At 56.1% G+C, this 26,702-nt stretch overlaps 1 protein-coding gene across 1 annotated transcript; it reads right to left on the bottom strand.

Moving 5' to 3' along the window:
• Positions 1-303: 303 nt before the first annotated feature.
• Positions 304-26,298, bottom strand: LHX4 (LIM homeobox 4). Its single transcript, XM_059146917.1, has 6 exons — positions 26,229-26,298; positions 23,962-24,133; positions 8,566-8,768; positions 4,097-4,251; positions 3,613-3,784; positions 304-1,391 (listed from the first exon to the last, which is right to left on the bottom strand). The coding sequence occupies exons 1-6, from the start codon at positions 26,296-26,298 to the stop codon at positions 997-999; spliced, it is 1,167 nt and encodes a 388-aa protein (XP_059002900.1). The 3' UTR covers positions 304-996.
• Between the last annotated feature and the right edge of the window lie 404 nt (positions 26,299-26,702).

Raw genomic sequence — 26,702 nt, 5'->3', positions numbered from 1 at the left:
GCCGAACAGACTCAGGCCGGTCCAGCCTGCGGGATGGGGAGCTCTGGGAGGCTTGTCTGCTGACGTGGCTAAGCGGCCTGCACGTTTAGAATCCAAATGCGCCTGCACGTTTGCACTGATTGTCGATCTGTTCTTTCCGTATTCTAGCTTTAACCACTGTGTAACCCACAGCCTGCGTTGTGGAATAAATGATACAAGCAAATTAAAAAGGCACAGTGTGCACCGAGGGGACTCGTCGGGCAGTCGCTGTGATGGTCCAGGGCCACTCAGCTCCAGCCTGAGTCACCTGCAAGGAAAACCACTTCTTGCCATCGGGGTTCAGTGATAAGGAGGGGATTTCTTAAAGACCAAAATGGACAAATATTGTCTGGCTTGTACTTCTGGGCAGGAAAGAAATCATATTTTTCATAGAAAAAAAAGAAGAAGAAGAAGAAGGGGACGTTTTCAATATCAAATGGTGGCCATCAGAGTTTTCACTGACCTTTAATAAGTGACTTTTTATTTTCAAAATTAGAGTTCAATAAGGTGGTCCAGAAATCACTTTTATTATACTCAAGGGCCATGATGCCTCTACCTCAGGGATCTCAGTTCTGGTGAGAGCAGTGGTTCGGGAAGCATCTCATAAGACACCAGTCGGAGCAGAATTCCCAAAGGCCAAGGTGGCCTGACGGTCACCTCGTGCTACCAAGCACCGAGCAGCCAAAGCCTGTAAGCAGGGCGGGGGTAGGAAGCCACCAAGCAGCACCCTAGCGCTCTAGGCTCTGCGCCCCTGTGCCGTGTTCTGAGAGGAGGCTGCCTTCCCACGACCACCCCCCCCAGGATAACAGGGCCCTCGTGTGGTCTGGCCTCTCGCCCGCCCAGGGATCAGCGGAGGACTTCCATTGAAAATAATGGAAATTCACAGTGGCGCGCTTTTGATCCTGAAAAAGCAAGTCTCTTTTGATCCTTGAAGATATTCTCTCAGGCCAGGACGGGTAGGGTGGGGAGGAGAGATGTTTAAAAAGGAGGATGATCCATTTCATCGAGCCAAGAGGCTGGGCTCGTGGGGAAGTCGGGATAGCCTACACTGCTTCCTGTGGAGATGTCAGAGGTGGGTCCCCCAGCCATGGCTCTCAGCGTCTGGCTCACTCCCTGCCCCGCATGCGCAATGATGCCCAAATTACTGTCCACCGTGTAATCCAGCCCATTGAGCAAAGGAGCGTGGGACGGCAGGGACGATATGGAGGAGGGAGACTGGGGGACTCCATAGGGGCTCCCGTCCCTCAAGTCCTGATAGGATTGTACTGTCCCGTCCATGGAGAAGCTCCCATTCATTAACTGTCCGCCTGTAACGTCCCCCACGTTGCCATAAATCCTATTGGTGTGGCCAAGTTCTGAGAGAATTTGATCCTCTGTGGACAAAAGAACGGAGATTTATTGTCAGCCGCCAGGACTCCGGTGGTCCCTGTTCTTCACAACCTAGGAATACACGTGACCAAGGAAGGCGCCCAAGGGAGGCCTCTGCCTCACTGCCAGGCTCGCGTCAGACGCCACCACCGTCCACTTGGCAGCCCAAGACGGACCCACGGAAGAAACACCTGCAGAGACTGCCGGCAGGTCCCAGGGGTCTGAACAAGTGTCTGGTGCGTTCGCTGGTCCCATGTGGCTCATGGACTAAGCTACACTAAAGCATATGAATGCCTGAACTTTGTGGGGTCATCCGTCAACACCCCTTCCTTCTACAAATGGAAAACTACGTGCTGACAGGATTTCATCTAAGAGCTTTCAGGCTGGGAAAACTTCTTGGTTTCTTTGGTTGGGAAAGAAGGCCCATGGGGGCGGGTAGCTGAGGGCCACTCTTGGGCATGGACACAAAATCCTTCTGGTCTACCCAGAAAAGCGGTTCAGTATCGAAGGACTCGGTTTCTCTCTCTCTCTCTCTCTCTCTCTCTCGAATACGCTCTTCACTGGGGACAAAGTATTGACTTGATTAAGGCAAATGGGCATTCTTGTTTCTTGAAGAATTTCATTAAGGGCTTCTAACAGAACCTGTGCTACCCAGAAGAATGCATCTCTCCAACAGAGGCGAGCGGTTTTAGTCTTAAGAAAGAAGAGTTCTGTAGTTACCCGGAGAGGTCCATGACATGTCGACCTGGGGTCCCATCTGCGCCCAGCAGAAAAGAGCCACAAAGCAAGACGCAACGATCCCGCATGTTCCAGACGTTGATTCTGGCAGCTCGGATCAGACTAAATGGCTTTCCTAATTCCACCAACACAATGGGAAGGGGAGCACAGGCTCTTGAACCCTTCCCAGGACCCCAGAGGGCAGACCTCCCGAGTAAGCAACAGTCCTTTCAGGGCACCATGCTCTGGCCCCCAGCTGGTTCTATCCTCTGCCCCACGAACTTCCTTCTCTATTCCCACCCTGGGCCCATGCTTCAGCTCCTATCAAGCCTCCCCAGACGAGACGTCAACACCCATTCCTTCTACAACCTGCCCCAGGTCTGCCCACCCCTGACCCCCTACCCGCCAACTCCACCCAGAAAATGGAAAGGGGGAAAGAGCTCATGCTCTTTAAAGGGGGGCAGAATGGTGAAGGCTCGGCTCCACTGGAAAATGGCCATTATCTGGCCTTTCGCCTATACCTGTCATCCCATACGACCCTCTGTGGGTGCCACAGGCTCCCTGTGGGGACAGTCATGACTTCCAAGTGTACCACTATGCTGAACTTCACCCAAACACATCCACAGTCGGCTGTGTTCATCAAACCCTACAACAGCACTGAGATGGGCAAGGAGGTAGCTGCTCCCCACTTACAGATGTGGAAACTGAGGCTCAAGAAAAGCGAATCGATCTGAGAGAGCCACAACTGGCAACCAGATTTCTGAGCCACCCCCACCCCACCCACCCACTGCCTGCTCTTTCTATCCACCCACAACAGAGGACCTTCCACCGCTGAGGACTCAGTAAATGAGAATAGTTATGGCTGTTTGCAAACAACCTTGGGATCCCAGACATGCAGCGATTTGCCATTTTGCTGACACACGAACTTAAACGTAGCGCATGCGGCAAAGCTTCTGTGCGGGGGCCAGGACGGAGTGAGCGGTGGGGGAGGGATTTCAGAAGTGACACCTGTCGCCATCCCACATGGGCTCACTGTGGTGCTTTCCCAGGGCAAAGGGCCTCCTGAGCACGTCCTCCCCGCCACCGGGAGACGAGGACGGGGGCTGCTCCAGGGGATCATGGGACGAAGGCCAGGGTCCCCCCGAAAGGGAAGGGAATGCAGGAGAGGGGCCAAAGACTGGGGCCGAGATACAGCTGTCTGTTCCCAGCTGCACGGGCCAGCCAGAGAGCCCCAGTCCGCAGGAAAGGAGGGGAGGTCTTGGGGCCCATGATCCTGGGGAACTCAGCTTCCACATTTCAGCAGCAGAGCTCTCTTGTGTCCTACTCCTTGTCCCGTCTGAAAGGGTCACTGACACCCGCCCGCCCCCTTCACTGCAAGTCGCCGGGAAGAGCCTGGCTTCAGGAGGCAGTTGTCCAGGCCTCAAAAAAGATCCCTCCTGCTTGTCCAGAACTACTGATTCCCGGGGGCCTTTCCTAAGGCCTCGGCCTCGCGCCTGCTGCCCTGCTCACCTCGGAAGCTCAGCTCACTGTCACTGACCCCACAGTCCTCGGCAGAGCTCTCCTTCTCCTGCTTGCCGCCGGCCCGGCTCCGCTTCACACTCTTGTAGAACTGTCCCCAGCGGTGCCGCCCCGCGTCCTTCTTCAGGCGCTTCTCCTTGGCCCTTCGGTTCTGAAACCAAACCTGCCACACGAGCAGAAGGGACCCACTCGGGGGGTGTCCACCGCAAACCCAAGGCCCCCAGGGTCCCCAGGACAGGTCGCTGGAGACGCACTGAAGCGTCGGTCGAGCTCAGGGCCTGGAGTGTGATGTGCCCGCTACTCCCTCTGCCTCCGGCTCCGCTTCCACAACCGTCCCCGGGTCCCAGCTCCCAGGGCACTCCCTGAGCCTCCCTCCTGCACAGCGTGGATGGCACAGATCACACCCCGGCCCAGCGAGAGGGCTCAGGCCTGGGACCCCCAGACGGTGGAGGCGACCAGAGGCCCGATGTCTCACCTGAACGACCCTCATGTCCAGGCCGGTCTCGGAGGACAGCTGCTCCCTCACGTGCCGGGCGGGCTTGGGGGAGTTCTTGTAGGCGCTCTTTAACGTCTCCAGCTGCTTTGCGGTGATGGTGGTTCTGGGCCGCTTGGCTCCGGCCTCGGAGTCGTCTGCAGGGAAGACCACTCCTTACCGGGTTCTGCCTGCCCCAAGCATCTGGGGCTCATCCCCTTCCCCCCTCCTCCTGCAGTCTCGCCCACCGTGGGCAGAGCCATGGGGAAGAATAGGAAACGACCCCCAACGGAGCCCACTCCTCACCACGGGCCTTCCCATGTCACGGAAAAGTGAGGACAACAGTCCCTCGCTCCGGTCCCCGCCCCGCTCCGTGCCCTGCCAGCCCAGCCACACAGGGGCTCCCACCAGACGGAAGGGGTACGGAAGGCAGAGACACCTCTGCCCCTCCCGCCCTCAGGAGCCCCCCACTTCCCAGATCCCTTTGCGGGGGCCACTCTGAGCTCAGAAGGGGTGACCAGCGCATTCACTAGTCATCTAAGCAGCATTCCCCCATCATGGGTCAGACCCCGCTGTGGGACGCGCGGTCAGTTGCGTGGATCAGACACGGGGAGGGAAAGACGAGGGATGAGGCGGCTCCACAGGACCTGCTTCGAGCTCCCTGACGCGAGCGGAAAACGAGCTGCTTACTCGGGCCAGAGTCAGTATTTTTTGAAAACCACTGGTCTGAGGAGGGTTCAGGACAACACACGGCCGGATCCCAGTCTTCCATGGATTCTGAGCAGATGAGCCTGGAGTTCCCGGCGGTCAGAGGCAAAGACCTGGACGCACCCGGGAGCACACAGTCGGGGCAGACGGCTCATCTCCCCTCCCAGTGCTAGACCTCCACCGTTCTCTGCGGGGCACCCCGAGTCCATAGGCCGCCACTGCGTCCCTGGCTCTCTGGGTCTTCTGGGTTCCCTCTCTGGGTCCTTTAAAATGTCACTGCTATATTCCTACCTTCCTTTCCATTTAAGAAAACCCTCTCTTAGGACCAATAACAGCCAACATTTGCTAAGCACCTACTATGTGCCTGGCGTGATCTGAGAGCTTCATGTGCAAACAACCCTCACGACAATTCCAGAAGGTGTTTCTTGCAGCCGGGAGACCTGAGTTCAGCCTTCTTGCTGAATGACGGAGTGACGTGGGCGAGTCCCCTCCCTGCTCTGAAGCCCAGGGCACCAGCGCCTGCCCTGAGTGCGCGGCACATGGCCCGAGTCCAAACGGCAGTCAGGTCCACAGCCGAGGGAGGACGAAGTCCCCAGTTGTCTCCCCTTGGGCTGTTTTCTGCTCCAGCAGAGCCATCACAGTCCGTCCCCTCCACCCGCTCCCTCTCGGGAGCCCTGCGGCCCAAGAACAAGGCTTCCAGATCTACCACGGCAGAGACTGAGGAAAACCTCCAAAGTTCTCTACTTTAAATTCTATCGAAAGGAATCCAAATCTTCTGCCCCTATTTATACAGATGACAGTGGACAGCATTTGATGCCAACATGTAATAGGGCACTTTGAATACATCTCTACGGTCTTCGGATCTAAAATGTGAAATAATGAAACCAGCAAAACAATGTGATTCCTCAAGAACTGTCTAATTTTTAAATAGGCCGGCCTAGTGATTTTAGAAACTGTTTTCACCGCGGCCATTGGGATCTACCCGCCATCCTGGTTTGGTGGCCCAGGGGCTCAGAACTGCTGTCTCTGTGCACAGGACTTTGTTCTTGCGATTATGGGGACTATTATGCTGTTATTTTAACATTCACTGTTATTATAATTTAAAATCTTTTTTATATCCTATAACAATGTCATCCAAGTATTCATTAAGTAGTGGTGGCAGGGCTCGTGCTGAAAAATGTACCCAAAAATCAATAACTTTGGTACGGAAGTTAAATGTGATAAAACGCTATGAAGAAGGCCAAGCGAGACCATGATATCCTCGGCTGTTAATTTAGGAGAGAGCATTCTGCAAGGTATTAGAGATAGTGCTGAGAAAATAAAAAGTAGCATTAAGGCAAAGATACACTTCACCGGCTATGGATTTATGTGCTTCCAGAATACATCCCCCCCACCGCCTACTTTTTACATTAATTCCTATGGGAAAATTAGTCTTAAAATATGTTGGTTTTGAATTATGCAGGGTCTCCTAGCACTTGTCCCTGGCATAAAATGCAACCTCATTATATTGAAAATGCAAATATCCAGGGGGATGTAACAAATGAACGAAATCATTCACACTAAGGTACAAATAGCTGATATTAGGCCCTTTGTGTAGCCCAAGGGGAGGAAACTGTAAGCCTGAAAGAGGGTTTAGATCAGCAAGGAGGAGTTAAAACATACAAAGAACCAAATGTCCCAAAGCAGACAAAGGTCCCCGCTGCACTCAGGTTGCCCGGATTTCACAGGATGGACTGGCCTCTGCCCCATTGGCAGCCAGAGGCAGGAGGAAGGCGTCGGTTAAACTGTATGACCTTCGGCTACCTGAAATCCTAAAGCAGATTTCTCCCACTGTTGACATTCCTCTTCCTTGTGCCTCTCACTCTCATTCAGCCTCCCTCTCCGCAGGCGCCTCCTATGCAAACCTCAGGGAAGGGCTCTGTGTGGCAGGTGCTACTCCCCACCCCCCATATGGAGCTGAGAAATCAAAGCTCAACCAGTTACACAGCTGGCCAGGGGGCCCCCAAGTTAGTGACTGAACAGAGATATCCATCAGCCTGTGATGCCAAGTCCCGTGTCCTCCTGAGGTCTGGTGCGACACAAAGAATCCCCGGTGGAAGTGTTGGCTCTGCCGTCACTCCTGCCTCCCAGCTGGTCTCCCCCCACCTCTTGAACCGTCCCCAGCAGAGGTGGGTGCCAGACCGTGAGTGCTCAGGGTCTAAACAAGGCCTCGGAGGATGAGAGCAGCCGCCGCCCAGAGGGAGGTCACACATTCTTAGTATCTCTGGGGAAGGGCATCCGAGTTCCAAAGGCAGCTTGGGATCTCTGAGCCCATCTGCTTTGATGGCTTATCCCCGACAAGATGCCCTAATCTTCTCTGACATCATAATTGACTCCAAAGCAGCAGCATCGGGGGAGCTTTAAGGAACCAGAGCAGATGAATACGTTAAGGCAAAGAGCCTGGGGATGGGCTTGCCGTGGCCCCCGGGAAGAGGAGGACAGGGACTTGAAGGCCTGTCCATTCCGAAAGGCCAGCACTGTGCGGGTTTTGGGAGAGGAGGGTGGGAGCCTCTGACCCAGGCACCCCTGCAGTGTGTCCCGCTCCCCTCCCACCAGAGCTAAGCTGGGCTCCAGCTGCCTCACCAAAACGGACGGTATACCTCTGCCTCCTCGCCACCACAAAACCCTCAAATTCATTTCTCCACGTATGGATCAGATCTCTGTAACGCATGGGCATGGGGGCCCAGGAAAGATCTAGAAGGAGATGCATGAAAGTGTTTTTGCTTTTTTTCCCCCATCAAGCCCAGCCCCGTTGAGAGCTGCTTTTTGCAGTAACACCCTGAGTTGATAAAAACTCTAGTCCAAGGCAAATGACCTTGATGTTTGCGAGTTTGTGCGTCTGAGATTCCCAGGAAGGGTTTGGCCAAATGCCAAGTCTGGAGCCAGGGTGAAGGGCGCAGCACGTTGGGGCGCAGCTGTGAGAGAGCAGCCGGAGCGGGGGCTCCAGCGGAGGGAGCTTGGCCTCCCTGCGGGGCTGCAGCCCTGTCTGGGTCCTGGAAAAGCCCTGGGCTGCTCGGGAGCATGGCCCTGGAAGACCAGAGCAGCTCACCCTGGGGCCCTGACATCAGGGTCGGCCTTGTGGAGGTCTCCACATGGCAGAACCCATTCAATAGGCTGAGGGGGCTTAGGGGAGGGCAGGGTGGGTGGAAAGTTCTGTGGCTGACTGGAGTCTCTCGGAGTGAAGACTGGCTCCTGCCTCAGGGACTTCAGGAGACACGAGGGGTCCTCATCTCTCAAGGAAAGGGGAGACCCTGCCCTCGACAAGCCTGCAGTCGGAGGGGGGAAACAGAAGTATGAGCTGACATAGGCCTCGCTCCGGCTCTCGCTGACAGAAGCCTTTGAGGTAAGGGAGCGCCAAGGTTCGCGTGCACCCCAGTACACAAGACTGCTGAAAACCCAGTGTCCACGGTAGACAGCGCCCTGTCCCAGGCCCCCTGCCAGGCCGGGAGCCACCGCCACGAAGAGCACAAGGTTCTGACCGTTCTTCAGCAGCCGACTGATGTGGGGGCCAGGCCCGCTCTCGGGCCCCGTCACCCCACTGAGGCTGTGGTAAGGCCAGCCAGGGCTAAGGGATGGGGGGTGATGGGAACCGTCCCACAGGGGTCCGTGGAAGCTTCCCAGAGTGGCAGGGTGTGCGCAGGGCTCCGGGGGAAGGGCAGCTCGGAGCCGGCAGGACGCGGCCGAGGGCTCGGCCTGGCCCGAGGTCAGCAGCAGGCCCGGCTTACCGTTCTGCTTGGCCGTCTCGTAGTCCTCCTTGCACACCAGCCGCCCGTCCTCCATGAGGTAGAACTCGTCCCCGGTGGCCAGCTGCCGGTTACAGATGATGCAGGCGAAGCAGTGCAGGTGGTACACGAAGTCCTGGGCCTTGCGCACCACCTGGGTCGGGGGGATGCCCTGCTGGCAGGCCGTGCATTTCGTGCCAAAGCGCCTGTCCGGGTGGCATGAAGGGATTAGCGCTCAGTGGGGGGGGGGGGGGGGGACGGCCCCCGACTTCCCATCACATCAGCCCCTCTCCCACCCACCACTCTGTGCTGTCCATGCGCATCGAGGCCTGCGTCCCCCAGCCCCTGTGCTTACTGTCCCCTCAGTCCCCGGCTAGCCTTATGGCTTTGCGGCCCAGGTTCTCTCACCACCGCATGAAGAGGCTGCATCAGAGCGAGTTTCCAGTGCCTCTTCTAAGGCCAACATACCTGGGCTCCCACCTGCCTGATCCATACGCCCAGTTCCCTCTGAGCAGGCTGGGTCAGCCTCTGCACCCTGGTCTGCAGCTTCCGGTGAGGCCTCGACGACCAGCCCCACCGGGCAACTGCATGTGTTCGGGGCTGGTGTGCAGAAGGCATCCAGCGAACACCTACCTCTTCACGTGCTCCCACAAGGGGAGCCAGGAGACCCCCACATGCCGGTGTGCACACGGCAGTCCTGGAGAAACCTGGCTATGGCCGTAAGAGCGGGGCTCTCCCCAAAGCTCCTCTCTCCTGCCCTCCCCTTCGTCCCGCACACACCACAGGCCTCCATGCCAGCCTCCATCCCCTTCCCATGCACCGCCCCTGAGATGCGCTGGTCTGAGGTGAGCCCAGGAATCTGCACTTTGCACACCCCTGCACCACTCTGGGCAAGGAGTCTGCAGACCTCAGTTTGAATAGCGCTTCTTCAGCCCGCTCCCTGGTCTACACCTTTCCGGGCCAGCACGGAGGCCACCCTGGGCCCAGGATGGGAAGTGGGGAGAAGGAGACCCACTGAAAGTAGGGTCTGGTGGGATCACTGAAAGCCCCTTCCCCATGCCATCCAGGTGGTCATAGAGGCCAGAGGGGAACCTGGGGCCAGTGTAGACGCGGGTGCTGAAAGGGGGTGCTCCCCGGCAGGTGAGCCCTGCCTGCTTCAGGAGGGAGGCGGGAGGGATTGGAGAGGCAGGGGCAGAGTTTAAAACAGCAATCAACCTAATTATTCATGACATTTCACACAGCAGAACTTTATCTTCTTCAGGATGAAAGACTTCGCCTAATGGATCTGGGGAAGGTTTGATTTTAATGGTCCTTTTAACTAATGCTTATAGGCAGCCTGATTTCCCCTGAAAGGACAGTACATATTTCATCCACATTAATACCAAATAAATTAATTATGGTCATGGCTATCATGATGAATCCCAGATTAATGCAGAATGATGGGTCTCTTATGCGGTAATGATACCTGCTGGGGGGCGCCAGGGGCCCGGAGCGGGCGCGGCCAGCTGCTGTTTCGGGAGCTCCCCACCCAGCCACGCGGTGTCGCAGAGAGAGAAGTGGGGGGCTCCGAGTCTCGAAGTGTGGCCCAGGGGACTACTCTCCTGAGACGAGGTCTGAGAAGCGTGTTGGGGTGTGAGAAGCTGGGGTGTCTGGCCCAGAAGGACCCCCAGACCTTGGTGTGGCGAGGGGAGTGGGGGGCACAGGAGCAGGCCTCCAGTGCAGGGTTCTCCAGCCCACGGCTCAGCATGGACTCTGCAAACTACCCCCGACTCATCCAGAATTGTGCATCATGAAAGGTTTCATCAGATTTTCAAAGGGGTACAGGACCCAGAATCAGAGCTAACACTTGTTGAATGAATAGATCCGCTGATGAAGAACCACGCTTTATAGATAGAGTATGTACTCGGAGACGGCTAAATCTGAGGGTGGAGAACAAAGCATACGGTCCATTCTAGAAAGTTCTACACCTTCCAGAATCCAGGTGAAACCAGGCTTCTTCCACAGCTGCTGTGTAACCAGGTCACCCACGTTAAAGAGGAAGGCAGGCAGGCAGCCGGTTCTATCCCCTGTGAGTAGATGCGTGCATGTGTCTGAGGGACAAAGAGAAAAGAAGCCTGTGTAGGCATGTGTCTCTAGTGTGTGTCTTCAAAATGCCTGCAGTGTGTGGATCCTCTCTAGGCCAATTCACAAAGCAAGTGTTAGAAACGAAATCGCGCCTTCAGCATGCTCCCCGCAAGCCCTCTCGCAGAAAACACAAAAGTCCAGTGTCCACATCCTTTGCGGCAGGTGCCGGAGCACAAGCAGCTCCAATTAAGAATGAGGTTTTCCAAAAAGCAAGCCTGATCTCGTGGAGGGTAGGAGGGCTGAGGGGAGGCTCTGGAACAGAGGAAGGATTCCCTGGCAGAAGACCACATGTCTCCCCCTGAGGAAGCGGACTATGGCTTTCAGTAACCAGAAACTCAGCTGACACCAGAGCCCCAGAGACATGAAAGATAACGGGGGTATAAATTTAATCTACATACCGACAGTGATTCATGTGTAAAGGGGGCAAGTGCACAAGAAAAATGAAAAATAAATGGACTTTCCCACCAGCGTTTTTTAGCAATAGAAGCAATTTTCCTGATTGTGGGATTTATACCAATAGTAAGTGCGAGTTGCTCCTTATTACCTTTCCCCCCTGGAGCACAGCCAGCGGGACCCTCAATGAGGGGGCTGTGTGTACCCCTTTGACCCACAGGGCTCCCCCAGCTCGGCCCCACCCCAAGGGGCGCCCCTGCGACCCACTGGTCAGAGCCTGTGGCCCCAGAATAAGGCACCGCTGTGGGGGTGTACACCCAATGGAGACACTGTCCCAGGGCTTCCAGAGCTGCGAGCAGCCCGAGTCACGGAGGAGACGGCTGTGCCTAGACGCCTAGATGACTTGTTCCACGACAGGCCGTAATGAGTCGGTCGTAGTTCAAATTCCCTGGTCCAAAACAAGGTCAAACGGTGGACTTGGCCGCTGCACAGACAGGCAATGTCTCAGCAACCTGACCACCGTTGAAGGATGCTGGGGTGGAGCAGAGCTGGACGCCAGCCAAGGAAGAGGTTTCTGAGGGATTTTCCAGGTCGGGGTACTACCAGGATGAAGGTGCCCCCTCCATCCTGCCCCCGGGACCTACTGTGTGCAGGCCCTGCTCTCTCAGTGCACCTGCATCACCCTGCTCTCCAGAAGGACGGGCTGTCCGGTCCGCCCTGCCTGGCCAGGCCTCCAGGGACAGCGGGTCTTCCGTCACCCAGGGAAGGCAGCTGGAGCCGATCCAAGTGACAAAGGAAATGTAAGGAAGGACTTGCTCATGGCCCCCAGCGCTTTCCTCCTCAAACCAGCATCACTGGAAATTCTGTCCTCCTTGCCCGGCACAGAGCAGGCAAGCACCGATGCTGAGCGAAGGAAGGCGAAGGAAGGCGAAATGTGTGTCTCCGCCGTCCAGGAGGGACCAGCCCAGATCCTTGATCCTGCCCCTCCCACCGGAAGCTTCAAGAAGGAAACAGAAACCAAACCCAGCTGCAGTGAGGCCGCCACCGAGGAAAACACGAAACTCTGCCTCCCACTCATGCGGGCCTCCTGCTCACTCCCCCACGGTCACGTGCGTGCCCCGCAGTGAGGCGGGTGTTAGGGTTCCTCCGCACAGACCAGAAGCTGAGGCTCAGATCCGGGTGGGGGCCGGAGCTCAGGCTTCTGACCACTCAGCTGGCATGTGGCAGGTGTCACAGGAGACGTCCCCAAGGAAGCCGGCCATGGTGCCGCTACCCCGAGAAGGGAACCAGGCAGAGGGGCATCCCCAGCTGCTCCCAGCCACAGGGCATGAGGCTGCCAGGCCGGGGCTGCCTTGGGAACCCTCCCCCCGGGGATGTCCCTCCGACACACCAACTGACCCTGCTCAGCTCCTTCCCTGCTTCTGCCCCAGGGGTCGGCATGATGGGCCTGGCCGGTGGGCTGGGGAAATGCACCAGACATCATAGCCGACAGCCAGGAGCTGCCCCTGACCCTGGGAAGGGGGCCAGGCCTGTGTCCTTGGCCTCACCCTTGGCTCCCAGGCTCAGCCTGAGTTCCCATCTGCCCATTTCTCTGTCCACCTCTGCTGCTTCTGACAGGCCCGGTGGGGCCAGTCTGCAGGCCCAGGACAAACCTGAGGGTGTCTGGATCCTGCAGGAAGAGGGCAACAGGCAGGTCCTGCAGACGCGCCTTCTAGAAACAGATGCACACAAATCCCATAGCACACCCTGATTTTAAGTCCTGTCCCAGAATGCCAGGGTCCACATTCTCGGCATCGAAATACAGCTCATGGAAGCGCCTACTGTGTGCCCCTGTACGCACATCCTTGTGCTTATCCCTCCTCATGGTGGTCATTGCCAGCCCGACATCCCCCACCACAGCCCCTGGTGAATTTAGCTCCTGTCCTTCCCGCCATCATGCTTGCTGACTTCACCGTCCACGCAACGGTCCTTCCTGCCCCTGCCCCCTCCATTCTTTAACCTCCTCCTCGGAAGGTCATGGCCTCTACTCTTGCTCCGCCACTCTCTTCCACGGTCTACCTAGCTCCCTCCCCGCAGCACTGACTCCCACTGCTCAGCTGTGGCCAGACCAGCTAATCCCTTCACTGCCCACAGGTCCTCATGCGCCTCCCACCCTGGTTTCCTCCTTACCCAGCAGGGATCGGTCCGTCCACCCATCCGTCCGTCCGTGGTCCATCTCATGAACCCTTCCCTTCCACATGCCCCCACCTCCCCAGCCTGCTCTCCGCCCTCAGCCGTCTCCACCCAGCGCCTGACTTAACGCCTCCCCGACTCAGTTTACATTTGTGATCAGAGACTCTAAAGGGCCTGAGGAACCCCCCACACCTCCCTAGTCCATTCGCTCTGCTGTGCTCCCAGACCCCCCTCCCTCCAGCCCCGCACCTGCAGTCCCAGCCCGCAGCTTCCCATTTCTCAGACAAGGCCCGCCATGTGCCCCCATGGTCCCGTGCAGCCACCCTCTGTCCTGCCTTCCCGCCACCTCCTACTGAGGAGCCAACCATGCTCCCGTTCGAGGCCGACCGTCCACCCAGGCCCTGAGTCCGTGTCTTCTTGGCCCATAATTATGATCAGTCCTGCAGCAACTGTTCCTTTCGCCCCCCCCCCATAGTTAATTTTCTGTATCGACTCGATCTTCCCCAGCAGTGTTCAAGCATGTTCTTGTTTCTGCCACTTCAAAAAATGTCTGGACCCCCCATGTCCCTCCAGCTACCACCCACTTCTACTCCTTGTAGAGGGAAACTCCTCCAAAGAAGGGTCTACATGCAGGGTCTCTAATGCCCCCCATTCCCACTCCTTTCTTAAATCCACTCTAATGGTTAAAACCTTTTATAATTTTTTTATAAACATAGAATATATTATTAGCCCCAGGGGTACAGGTCTGTGAATCACCAGGTTTACACACTTCACAGCACTCACCATAGCACATACCCTCCCCATTGTCCATTGATGGTTAATTTTATGTGTCAATTTGACTGGGCCATGGGATGCCCAGATATTTGGTCAAACACTATTCTGAATGTGTCTGTGAAGGTGTTTTTGGATGAGATGAACATATGAATCAGTAGGTTGAGGAAAGCAGGTTGCCCTCCCCATTGTGGGTGGGCCTCATCCAATCAGTTGAAGGCTTGACTAGACCAGGAAGGCTGACTCTCCTAAGAGTAAAAGGAATGTCCTCCCACCTGACTTCCTTGAGCTGCCACATTGGTTTTTTTCTTGCCTTTAGAGTTGAACTGAAGCATCAGCTCTTCTTAGCTCTCCAGCCTGCTGGCTTTTGGACTGGATTTTACACTATCAGCTTTCCTGGGCCTGCAGCTTGCTGACTGCAGATCTTGGGGCTTCTCAGCCTCCAAAACCACAGGAGCCAATCTTTATAATAAATCTCTTTGTATTACACACACACTCTGTTGGCTCTGTTTCTCTGGAAAACCCTGACGGAGATACACTCCAATCAGGGTGCCCACCCACCAATCAACCCAAACCGCCCTTGGCAAGGTCACCATGACCCCAGCATTGCAGACCCAGTGGTCAGGTCTCTTCTTCCCCGACCTTTCATTGGCATTGGCTCTCTCGCTTCTCCTTAGAACACAGAGCTCACTGCACTCACACAGTTCTCCTGGTCCTGCCCCCGCCCTCTGGCAGCCTCTTGCCCAGACCTCTCACCTAATTCCAGACTGCTCTATCCCACTGCCTCCTTGGCCTCTCTGCACAACCAAACTCCTGATCCCCCCCCCACCAGAATCTGCCCCCCTTCAGAGAATGGGGATTCCGTCCTTCTAGTGACTGAGGCTGAAAACCTTGGACCCCTGCACCCAGTCTGTCGGCACACCTTGCTGGTACCACCCCCAAATTCAATCAGAATTGGACCGCTTCTGACCATCGGTAGTGATGCCTCCCTCGTTCAGACCACCATCACTCCTTGCCCACAACTCACAGCATTCCTGGCTTCTGCCCTTCCCCCACACAGTAGCCACAGTGCTCCTACCTCACTCCCCTCCTCGACACCTCCCAGTGGCTCCCCTGGCTCAGGGTCAAAGCCCAAGTCCCTTACTAGTCCCCAAGCCCCTCCACAATGATAAAACCTCCTCTCCTACTGCTCTGCCTGCCCACTGGCCCAGCCACCCTGGCTCCATGCACCCAGGATGGCTTCCTTCCTTGACTTGAAATGCTCTCTCCCCAGATACCTGCATGACTCACATCTGCTTTTCGGCAGGTTGCCCCTCACGGGTCGCCTTCCCCAGGGGCATTCTTTGACCAGCCCTGCCCTGGATCCAGCACTTATTATCGTATCTCCAACGGATGCACCGCACAGTTCTTGTGTACCATATCTCTCCACCACCAGCAGGCGAGCTCCATGCCAGCAGGCCCTGGATCTGTTTGGTTCACCACTGAGTCTAGCACCCGCAGCAGGACCTGCCTAGGGCACATGTCCCATGGGTAGCTGGTGAATAAACAGCAAGGACCCGTGCCGAAGGCATGCAGTAACACATGTCCTCCATCTGGAGGAAACTAGTTCAGAGAGGGAGATAATGTACCAGAGACCACACAGCCGTGAACGGCAAAGACGGGACTGGAACCCAGTGCTCTTTCTTACATGGCCGTAGGGAGGCAGTCGGGGAGGGGCTAGCCCCGGCCCCCGCCAGCCTCTGATGGGGGAGGGAGGGGCTGCCACAGTGCAGTGCCCTGTCCCAAGGAAACAAAATACTGCATAACTTAATTTTATGCTTTAATTGCTTGGAGGTGATTTACGGCAAGCTGTATATTTTTTTCCCAGCTGACACTTCCCTCCATGTATTTCTTTTATCCATCACCACACTTGACAGGTAAGTTGCTGATATTTACTGTTACTGTATGTACCAATATTTCCAACATCTATCACCACCCCAGCCATGTCACGGGCACATATAGTTCTGCCCACGAATGGTCAGCCTTCTCCAGAAAAAGTCAGGGACTATATTTGGAGAAGGCCTTACGCTAGAAAGTGTCAGATTCTTGGGGAGGGGAGACACAGCCCCCCACAACACACATTTACACAGACACCTCCCAGACCCACTGGAATGGCCCCAAGGTGCTCTGCCTTTTACTGGGGGGCGGGGAGGGTTGCGGTTAAAAATGCTTTTCTTGTTAACAAACATTCATTGTTATTCTGAGATGCATCCTACCAGAAAAGATTTAGAATCCGTGACCTAGTCCAGCCCCCTCATTTAACACAGAACAAAACCGAGGCCCAGAGAGGGGTAGTGACTTGTCCAAGATCACACAGCTCGTTTAGTGGTAGAAAAGGGGCTAGAGCCCAACTCGCCCTTTCTCTCAGCAGTGCTTCCCTCCTTCCCCGCTGGGGGTAGATTCACTTCCCAAGAGGCAACGGACATCAGATCCAGACCCGACCCTCTTCTACAAGCTCTAGCCCACCTCCCTTAATCTGGGTAAACACGCGTCTGGCCCGTGGTCTCAGGCAATTTCCTGTGAGCGGTGTCATAGGAACCACACAACAGGCCTCGCAGGTAGATAGGCCATTCCCTCTCCACAGATGGGGACAGGCTGGGATCTGTCGTCGTCTGGCCCAACCACACCCCCCCTCCCGCCCACCCCTGCCCTGCAGCCGCCTGACCCACTAACTCCAGGCTGATTCCTCTCTATGCAGGTTTCGCTCGCCTGACACCGAAGCATCCAGGGGCAAGAGCCACCCGGGATGTCTGCTCAAAAGCAGACAAACCACCCTGACTCCTGATTCCAGGCCCCGAGGCCGCAGGTCAGCAAGGCTGCCAGAAGGCCCCCGAGTCGCTGTGACACGGACCCCTCAGAGAGGCCCCGTGCAACAGATGTTCTCGGTGCTCCTGGGGCCTCCACCCTTGCTCTCTGACTCTCTAATCCCTCAAGACCCCAGTGGTGGTGCGGTAGGCACTGTGACAGACAGTGGTAGGGACACTCAGGGACAGAGGTTCCAGCCCCTCCAGCCGACCGACCTGCTGCGCTGACACCCTGCTCCCACCCCAGGGCCCAACGCTGGTCAGGCCGGGCTGCTGGGGACAGGGGCCCTGGAGCCAGACCCCAACTCACACAGGCCCCTTGCGTGTGACCACGGCCAGAGAACCCACAGAAAGGGACCCCAGCGGGCAAGTGCCGGCAGGGCGTTTCAGAAGCCCTGCCGGGAAGAAGCTTCCAGTGCCACGGAGGGGCGGTGAAGGGTTGAAAGAGGACACAGAGAGGGCGGTTGAACCCCAGCAATGAAGGGACCGGGCGCTACCACTGTTGGCCAGTGTCCTTTCCTGGGGTGAAGAGGAAGTTCCATGCGTCCCTCTTTGCCTGGGGACCCGCACCCCGGCCTAGATGCCAGCTGACTCACAGGTTGATTTGCAACCCCCTGGTTCCAAACAGATTCCCCGAGGCCTACAAGTCTCTGGGCTGCAGGTCCCACAGATGTCCGGAGGCCTCCGCCCCAGGCTGGGCTCAGCAGCAGCGGGGGGTGGGGGGGGGCTAGCACAGCTAAGAGGGGCGCTGGGGGGCGGGGGCGGGCAGATAATCCACAGACTCATCACAGCCAGATCTACAGCCTCGGGTCCCAGGGGGAGCTGCTCCGCTAAGTAATTGCTTCTGCCTTGATTACAGGCCGTCGCAAATGACGGTGGGCCTGGTCCCACCAGTGTGTTTGACTCTTACAAATGTCCACATGGAAGACACTATCTGGAACATCTGATCGTTACCTTAAAAGGTTTAATTTGCTTAGTGAGGGAATTAGACTATAAACTATTAAGAAATTATGGAAAGTCACACGTCAAAGGGACCCTCCCTCTGTGGGTTCCCTAAGCACATTTTGCTAGAGAGCGAGAGAGAGAGAGAATGTGTGTGTGTGCACGCATCCACACAAAGGTGTGTAGTTTCCAGAGATAACGCTGACTTGACAAGGACCATGTCAAGTTGACTGGACCAGCAACCAACCCCAGAACTGAGGTGGCCCTTCCTGGGGTGACAGAGTAAAGACTGGCTGGAGGCGGTCATACCAGCACAGGCTGGGCCCCACCATCCCCCGCAAGAGCTGGGGCTCCTGCTCTGGAAAGTGAAGGCTTCGGGCACAGCCACAGAGCTCTGGACCACACAGGGAGGGATGGCACCCTGGGTGGGGAGAACTCACAGGGGCTCCTGGAACCACCCCCACACCCACAGGTGTTCTGATCACCAGACCTGACATTGCCACTGGACACAGGCCAAGCCTCCCCCCGCCTCAGGACCCCCACCTCGCCTGCAGCCTTTTGTCGCCTCTGCCTCCAGGAAGGTCCTTCTCTTTCTTCCCCGCATACATCCACCATCACGACCTTAATAAAAACAGTCCCTACTAATGACGACACCCAGCACCTCATCTTACTCAATCCTCAGAACCCAGAAAAGCAGAGATTTTTATTCTTCTCCCCCTTTCGAGGCAGGAGACAGAGGCTCTGGGGTCAAATGTCCCGGGACACACGGGAGCGGGATTCAGCCCCTCTGGGAGGCCCCCTCATGGGACAGCTGAGCGTGGGCCTCTGCCCACATTACCTGATTTCCTGGGGGCATCTGCCCAGCTGATGGATGGAGGCCCCGGTCACCAGAGCGGTGATGGGGCCAAGGTCACCAGTGAAGACCAGGCCGGAGCCAGCGAAACCACCCTGCGTCCTGGCCAAACACAGAGCGTGCTGGGGCTGAAACAGGCTGTTCTGGACTGTGGGGATAAATCAGCATCTCCGGGCTCCCAAGGACGCCGCTTACCTGCCCTTGGCTGACAGCCTCACTCACTGCCTGGAGATTGGCTGGCTGGGGGAGGGGCCCATGAGGAATGATGCCTACCACCCAGCCTGGCTGGGGAGCAGCCCACCCAGCCCCCCACTGACAAGTAGCCTTCTCTCCCACTGGGTCTCCAGCAATGACTGCCCGCCGTGTAGATGAAGGTCTCAGGGGCAGGAAGACACCCTCAGAGACGCTGGAACCCCCTGGAGTGGCAGTCACTCTCAGAACTTGCCTCCGACTCTCCCCTCCAGCCCCCCTGTGGCAAGTGAGCTCACAGGCCTGGTGCTGCAAGCCTGCAATGTTCTGGAAAGCTGTGCTTTACCTAAACGCTGCTCTCTGTGACCCTGTCGCCGTGTTTGTCTTCAGATTGTAATCACTGCTGGTTTGTTTCCCAAACCTTCATGCAAATTCCCATGGCATCTATGGCCCCAGAGCACTGAAGGGTGCCCTCCCAACTCTGCCAGACTGCCCTCCCCCCACTCTGACGTTAAATGTCATCTTAACAGGAAGGTCTCCAAGCTGGGGGCTGGGAAGGGGGAGGAGGGAGGCCAGGAGAAGCCAGTACAGACCTAGCCCCGAGGGACAGCTCTGACAGCCCGGCCTTCCAGGGCTGTAGGTCAAGTGGCCACACGTCAGGGCCAGAAACCCAGACACTGATCGAGCAGCCAGCATCGAGCTGGACATGGTTTACACGCTATTTCCTTCCCGTTTCGCAACAACTCTGCGGGCTACCATGAGGGTCTTGGAACAGATAAGGCAATGACGTTCAGAAAGCCCTAATCACTTGTTCGCTGACAAACAACTAGTTCAAGACAGGTCAGGAATTCAACTGAGCACCGTCTGGGTTCAACAAACCATTCTGTTCATAAAATAACTCCCTTACGTGAAATGTTCTGATAGGCGCCATGAGCATTCTCGCTTTTTTCTGAAGAGGACACTGGGGTTCAGAGATGTTAAGGCACTTGCCAGAGGGCACCCAGCTGATGCTGACAGAGTCAGTACTTGAACCAGTTGCTGGAGCAGAGAACCTGTGCAGTTCACTGTGCTCCAGGGGAAAGGAGCCGCCAGACATGAGGAGGGGACCCGGAAGCTCTACTCCCAGAACGCCGTCCCCACTTCTGGCCCTAGTCTCTTGGCAAGGAGATGGGGGACCTGAGACGCGCAGGACACACCATCCAGAAAGGACCTGATTAGCAAACGCAACACAAGGAGCTGCTGGCTCCTCAGCTTGTGATTCTATTGTAATAGCCTTGGGACCACTGTCTTAGTCAACTCACTGCCTCTTCTCTGGGTCTCAGAATTTTATTCCCTCTAGAGAAAGCCAAAGACCCGAAAGGCAAAACCAGCTAATAACAGCAAAAATTCACCCAAAGTTACTGAACAAGACAGAATTCAACAGCTCCAAGAGGAAAATGCGACACCACAGAGTACGAGCTTCCAACAATCCTTCTTTCTTTGTCTGGGCAAACATCAACATCGCCCTCTGCTGTCAGCCGCCAGTATTACCACATCTCCTGGGCGGACAGCCGGTGGAAGGCTGACCTCCCCCCACCTCTGAGGTTTTACACACCTCTAGCCGGGCACTCTTCACAGTCCTGACTCAGAAGACTTCACACAGAATAAAGGATACCCCTTAGAGAGGTGCAGAGCAGTGGCCCTGCCCCTTGCTATGGGAAAAATACTGATCCTGAAGCTTAGCACCCGAGAGGGGGTCAGAGAGGTCCAAGCCCCCTGAGCAGGCTATGGGGCACCTATCAGAAAAGGACAGAAATTTGTCTTCCTTTTTTCTTTTTTTCTTCAAGGAACACAGAGAAGAGAGTCTCCCTGGCTCTGAGCAGGCCTCTTCTGAATCCCACAGCTGAACGATCAGAGGTCTGGCAGGTGAATTCAAGTGTACAGCACCCGCCTTCCCTTCTGCAGTCCCGTGTGGGACCAGGGAGGGACCTGAGGCTCCAGCGCCTGCTCTGCCCTCCAGCCCTGCCATGTGCCCTCTCTGCTCACGTGTCCCCTGCTGCGCCATCTGCCAGCAGGTGCCTGGTGACTTTTAATGAACAGTCAGTCACGGGGAGCAGCCCACTGGCTCTGCGGCCATGTTACAGGCTGAGTCCCAAGGGGACAGCGGTCCCTAGACCCTGGGGAGGAAGGTGAAGCCAATCCGACCCTGGAGGATTGAGTCCTTCCGTGTCCTCCCCAAGGACTGTGATGGGCTCCACCGAACAGCCGCAGTCCCGAAGAGCTGTGTGAGGCCTGACTGCCCGTGGAGCCAAGTGTTTTTCCTGAGAGGGCCTCAGAGTGGCCCAGTCTGCAGGTCTCAGTGACCCTCCATCAACAGCAGACAGAATCACCTCAGCCTTAAATTTGTCTCCACACAGCCCCTCTTCACAGAGGAAGAACCCGGAGTCAGCCCTGACTCTGCGGCCAGCTCTCCTACTTCATGAACACATCCAGCCCTGGGCGTGGGGGGTCCTTTTATGAAGCAGAGCAGTCCTGTGTGACGAGGAGAGTAATTGTGACTCCATCACAGGCCTGGGGCTCCGCCGGTTGGAGGTCCAACTCTTGACTTTGGCTCAGGTCCTGATCTCTGTGTTGTGGAATTGAGTGTCCCCCCAACCCCCACCCCAGGCATGGGTCTCCGTGCTCAGTGGGGAGTCTGTTGGACTCTCTCCCCCAAACTCTGTCCCTCCCCTCACTTGCACACTACCTCTAAAATAAATAAATACATCTCTAAATAGATAGATAGATAGATAGATAGCTGAGGCAAAGGCCTGTGCATTTCCCAGGCATCCTGGGCCTTCACAACTCCCAGGCAGCAAGTGGGGACAGAAGGAACTGGTCAGCAAACAGGCTGTAAGTTCACTAAGGGATCTACTCTTCATGGCATCAAACCCAGTGACAGTCTGTGGGCAAGGCCAGGTGCACAGGCCATGCCGGGGACAGAAAAATGGAAAAATAAACCTTTCCTTGAGCCAACAAGGAAGACGAAACAGGTCAGGAGGCGTGAGCAAACACGAGACTACTGACACTGAGTCACCGGGCGAGAGAAGGGGCAGGTGCCCACCTGCGGAAGAGCGGGACCACAGCCAGGGAAGGATGGGGAGACCTCGAGGGGACAGACATAAGCCCTGCAGGACAAACGAGCCTGGGTCAGGGCCTGCCTGGGGACGGGGGCGATCAGCACCCAAGACAGTGGTGAGGTAGGACTAGAAGGAAACTGAGGCACAGGGAGGAAGGCTCTGACGGCACAATGCATCTGGAATATTCTGTGGGTAAGGGGGCCCTGCTGAAGGAGCTGGGGGCCAGGGTCAGCTGTGAGCATGGATGCTGTCTGGTGGGGAGGCATGTGGGCTAGAGGAGGTAGGAGGTTGGTCATGAGGCTACTGCTGAGCAGTGTTCCAGAAGGATCCAACCGAGGGCCATGGCACAGGGCGGCTACGGAGACAGGAGGGCAGGGCACTGGCCTGAGTGAGTAACCGTCACTGTTACTTCTAGTCTTGGGCTGGTGGCTCATCGGGCTGTGCTAATCTTTCCCTAGCCTGCACCCCGGGGCCCCTTCTGGGTTTAAAGGGTCCCCTTTACTCACTACTTGTCTCAAACCCAAACCTACACTTGAGCTGCTACCCCCCCCCTTCCCCAAACCCAGAGCCAGCTAGTCAAGGTCCGAACCCCAGGGAGGGGCTCGAAGGAGCTTCTCTGAGAACAGAGTCCTGTGACGTGATCCTAATGGGATTCGCCCGCACCCCAGCCAGTGGTCTGAGCACCTACCTTGTTCTCAGCTGGGCAAGAAGGTCATGCCCCTGGGCTCACTGAGGCTTCCCAGAGGTACACAAATGGGGGGAGGATGGGGCCCAGACCCTGGAAGGCAGCTGACCCAACCCCAGGGCCAGGCCCACCCACCTGCATCCTCTTGCTCGCTCTCTCTCTCTCTCTCACACACACACACATACACACACACACAGAGGGAGAGAGTGGGATATTTTTGGCCGAAGTGTGATGGTGCCCAAGATTGTGGCCTTCTCAACACAAGCCATGTAGAGACCACTTTCATCTTTAATGTGCTTTTCAACTCCTGATGGGCAAAAGAAATTTGAGAATCCTCAGAAATTCAGATCACTTATTCCCCGAAGTTAAACGTTGGGAGGATTAGGGAGAAACACGTTCTGTCTCCAGGACTGGCATCTCTCCCCCTTTGCCCTCCCTTTGTGCAAAACACACCACCTTGGAAGGATGCACCCCTTCTCCCTGAGGCTTGCTCATTTGTGCCAAAGGTTTGCAGGCTTTGATAAGCCTCCCCAGCAGTCCCGTCCCCCTCAGCGCAGCCCACGGGCCACCCCCACGGGGCTCGGTGTCACTGCGGGACGACCCCCTCCTCCTGGTCTTGGTGTCGCTGCTGCCAGCAGGTCCAAGTGAGCTGGGGCCCCAGGGTCAGTGCCTTGGGTAATAGGTTCCAGGAGGAATGTCCCAGACTAAATGTCACAGAAAATAACTTCTAGGAAGTCCCCTCGCTGTGACCAAAAGGATTTTTCTGTTGGTCAGTCTTCAAAGCTAACGTTCAGGTGTCAGACATTGTCCTAAGGACTTTACCCATATTGATTCATTCAAAGCCTGTAACAAGCCTATGAGGTAAGAACTATTATCACAGACCCATTTTAAAGATAAGCAACCCGAGGCGGAGAGAAGTAAACTGCCCGAGAGCCCACAGCTAGTAAGTGCTTCAAACCCCATCGTGGTCTGGGCACTTTACCACCCCAGGAAACTGCCTCTTCCTCCTGTTCTCATCAAAAGCAGTGACACTGACAGAGCCTGGCTGGACCCGGACCGGAAGCAAAGCTTCCAAGCCTCCGGGGCCCTTTAGCAATCACGAGACTCCTCTGGATTCGGGGGTGAACCTCCAAGCACCTACTCAGAAAGTGGCAGCAATGAGACGGCCTCGTGTCCTGAGGCAGGATTTATGGGAATCCTTGGTCTGTCCCCCTAATGCCCCCCACTCCTCAGCAGAAATGGCACTCACGCCCTCTGCCACCAGCCCCTCCCACCTCACTCCCAGGGGAGAGCCAGAGACAGACCAGAGCCCCGGGGGTTTGGACTTACTTGAAGAAGTCTTCCTTGCAGTAGACGCTCCCGGCCCTGGAAAAGCACCTGTCGGCCAGTGGCATCTGGCAGTCTGCACACTTGAGGCAAGAGCTGTGCCAGTGTCGGTCAAGGACCTTCAGGATGAACTTGTCCAGGATGTGCTGGTTGCAGCCAGCGCACTGAGGGATTTCTGTGGGGAGCGAGACAAGGCAGAGTGAGCCTTCCACGCGGCGCTGCTCACCACGCCAGACCCGTGTGGATGCCCTCCCTTCTCCACGATTCCTCTCCCACGGGAGGAAAAGGGCATAACCCAAAGCCTTCGACTGCCCCATAGAATGGGGTGGGGCATACACAGCATGGAGGTCACCGGTCCAGGCGGCAGGTGGGAACTGAAATCCAGCCCACCCTGTGTGTCCCATTAGGAGGCAGGATTCTCAAGGGGCAGGAACAGGGTTCCTTTCGCAGCTTTGTGTTCTGGCTGCTCAGCACCGCGCCTGGCGTACCCAAGTGTCTTCACAGAGGTGATCATGGAAAAAATACTTAATCACATCCTCTCCAAGAAGTTCACCTTGAAACAGTTCACCAGTTTCTCCTGTGCACTCCAAATCATCAACACAAGTAGGAAAACCAGATCTCTCGGGAATCATCTGTGTTTCTTGATTCCTATCATGTTTGTTGGCGTGTTATAATTTAAAAGTGTTAACATAAGGGAATTCACCTCAAAGCACTTGGGAAAAAAATGTGAACCATCCAAGTCTATGTAGAAAGAAAGCTCAAGTACTAAGTCATTCGTATATCAGACCTGTAGACAGGCTATTGCGACCTTCACGTCATGATATCTCTAGTGACGGACACACGTGTCAGTGACAGGCCCAGTAAACCCCAAAGCCTGCCTGTTCCCATTATGGCCTCAGCAGCTACCAACATTTGCCTGAAAGTCAGACCACTAGGTGCCTTGCTCTTTGACCCCATTCCCAAAAGGCCCCATGAACTACCAGGTAGTTCTACCAGGAGCACACTGGGGCAGATCCTCATGGGTCTGGGAACCAACTACCTGTCCTCATGCATATGGCATTTTTTCTATCAAAAAACTTTCCCATAAGTGACTCTTAATCTCACAAAACAAACTGAGGGTTGCCGGGGGGAGGGGGTTGGGGAGAAGGGGGTGGGATTATGGACATTGGGGAGGGTATGTGATTTGGTGAGTGCTGTGAAGTGTGTAAACCTGGTGATTCACAGACCTGGGGATAAAAATATATGTATATAAAAAATATATGTTTATAAAAAATAAAAAATAAAAAAAAAAAAAAAATAAAAAAAAAATAAAATAAAATAAAATATGTAAAAAAAAAAAAAAAAAAAAAAAAACTTTCCCAGCTGCCTAAGTGGCTCAGTCCATTGGGCATCTGCTTTGGGCTTAGGTCATGATCCTGGAGTCCCCAAATCAAGCCTTTCTTCCCACACCCCCCTTGGAGGGGAGTCTGCTTCTCCTTCTGCCCCCTCCCCTCCCCGCTCACCACTTGTGCGCAATCTCTCTCTCTCTCTCTCTCTCTCCCCCTCAAATAAGTAAAATCTTTTTTTAAAAATTTTCCTCCTTGACAAAATGTTCAACCAATTAGATGCCGAGTTACTTACAAATAGTTCCATGTGCCCAGCAAAGTGCTAAGCACACAACAACAACAAAATTTCCATCAAAAAGTGGGGACGAGTAGAACACAAGGTAAGACTATGGATTCTAGGGCCAGTCCACCTAGGCTTGAATCCTGGCTCTGCTTTTTAACCTTCCACGAATTACTTCCCCTCTCTCTGCGCCTGTTAAAATGGCGGGGTGGGGGTGGGGGTGGGGGTGGTGAGTTGGTGATGACAATAGCACCTGGTAGGATTGTTGTGAAGAGTAATTGAATCAATAGGGCTAAGGCTGGGCCAGTAAACAATAAGTGCTCAATAAAGGTTTGCTGTTATTAGGAGATAACTGCAGTAACCAGGTGTTAGATGTGGTGCTCTTGTGGCTGAGGGGAAGGAAAGTTAGGGGCAGGTTCATGGACCTGATCTCATTGGGCTCCTGCAAGAATCCCTGTGTAGATGAGAGCGCCCCACATCACAGCGCAGCTCCGCCAGGCCCCGGGCCATGCCTGTCGGCCCGCAGGTCGCGCTCCCCAGCTACAACCGCACCCCTGCCTGTCTCAGGGTCCCTCAGGACCGGCACCCCTGGAGCAGCAGGGAAGAGGGGCAGGGGGCTTAGACCGGGAGAGATCTGGAGGCTTTGAGGAAGGAGGGAGACTCACCAGGGGCTCCTGCGGTGCGACCAGGCCAGCCCGCGAGGGGAAGGGGGGACAACTCCTGTAAAAATGTCATTAGGGGCCTGGGCGCGGGGCTCTCCGGCCCGCCTTTGCATTTGCAGCCGCTGCATCTGCTGAGCCAGGGGCTTGCGGAGGGAGGTGAGGAGCAGATCGCTCTGGCACCGTTTTGCAAGCGGAGGGGAGACGAGATCGAGGCCCCCGGAGCCGGGCAAGCCCCCGGGGCCGGGACCCACCAGCCGCGGGGGGGCCCGTCCCAGGCCGGGTGATGCGGCGACACCGCCCGCTGGGGGCGTCTTTGGGTGAGCGGCCGGCCCGAGCCCCGGGGCCAGGTCCCCTGCCGGCGCCCGCGGACGCACACGAACCCTTGGAGAACCCGGACGGAGAGCGGCGGTCCCGACCCGGGGCGCCCCAGCCCGCTCCCTCCCGCAGCTGCCCCGCTCCGGGGCCAGAGGGCGCCGA

Source organism: Mustela lutreola, chromosome 14 (genome assembly GCF_030435805.1).
Source record: "Mustela lutreola isolate mMusLut2 chromosome 14, mMusLut2.pri, whole genome shotgun sequence".
NCBI lineage: Eukaryota > Metazoa > Chordata > Mammalia > Carnivora > Mustelidae > Mustela > Mustela lutreola.
This window is presented reverse-complemented; position numbering and strand designations above follow the sequence as displayed.

Bases quoted from the DNA above. Each gene is read 5' to 3' on its own strand.
- LHX4 (XM_059146917.1), bottom strand. From the start codon at position 26,298: ATGACATTTTTACAGGAGTTGTCCCCCCTTCCCCTCGCGGGCTGGCCT. The intron at 24,134-26,228 runs GTGAGTCTCCCT...CGCTCCCCACAG, and splicing joins TCGCACCGCAGGAGCCCCTG to AAATCCCTCAGTGCGCTGGC. The intron at 1,392-3,612 runs GTGAGCAGGGCA...TTTTGTCCACAG, and splicing joins CAGTGAGCTGAGCTTCCGAG to AGGATCAAATTCTCTCAGAA.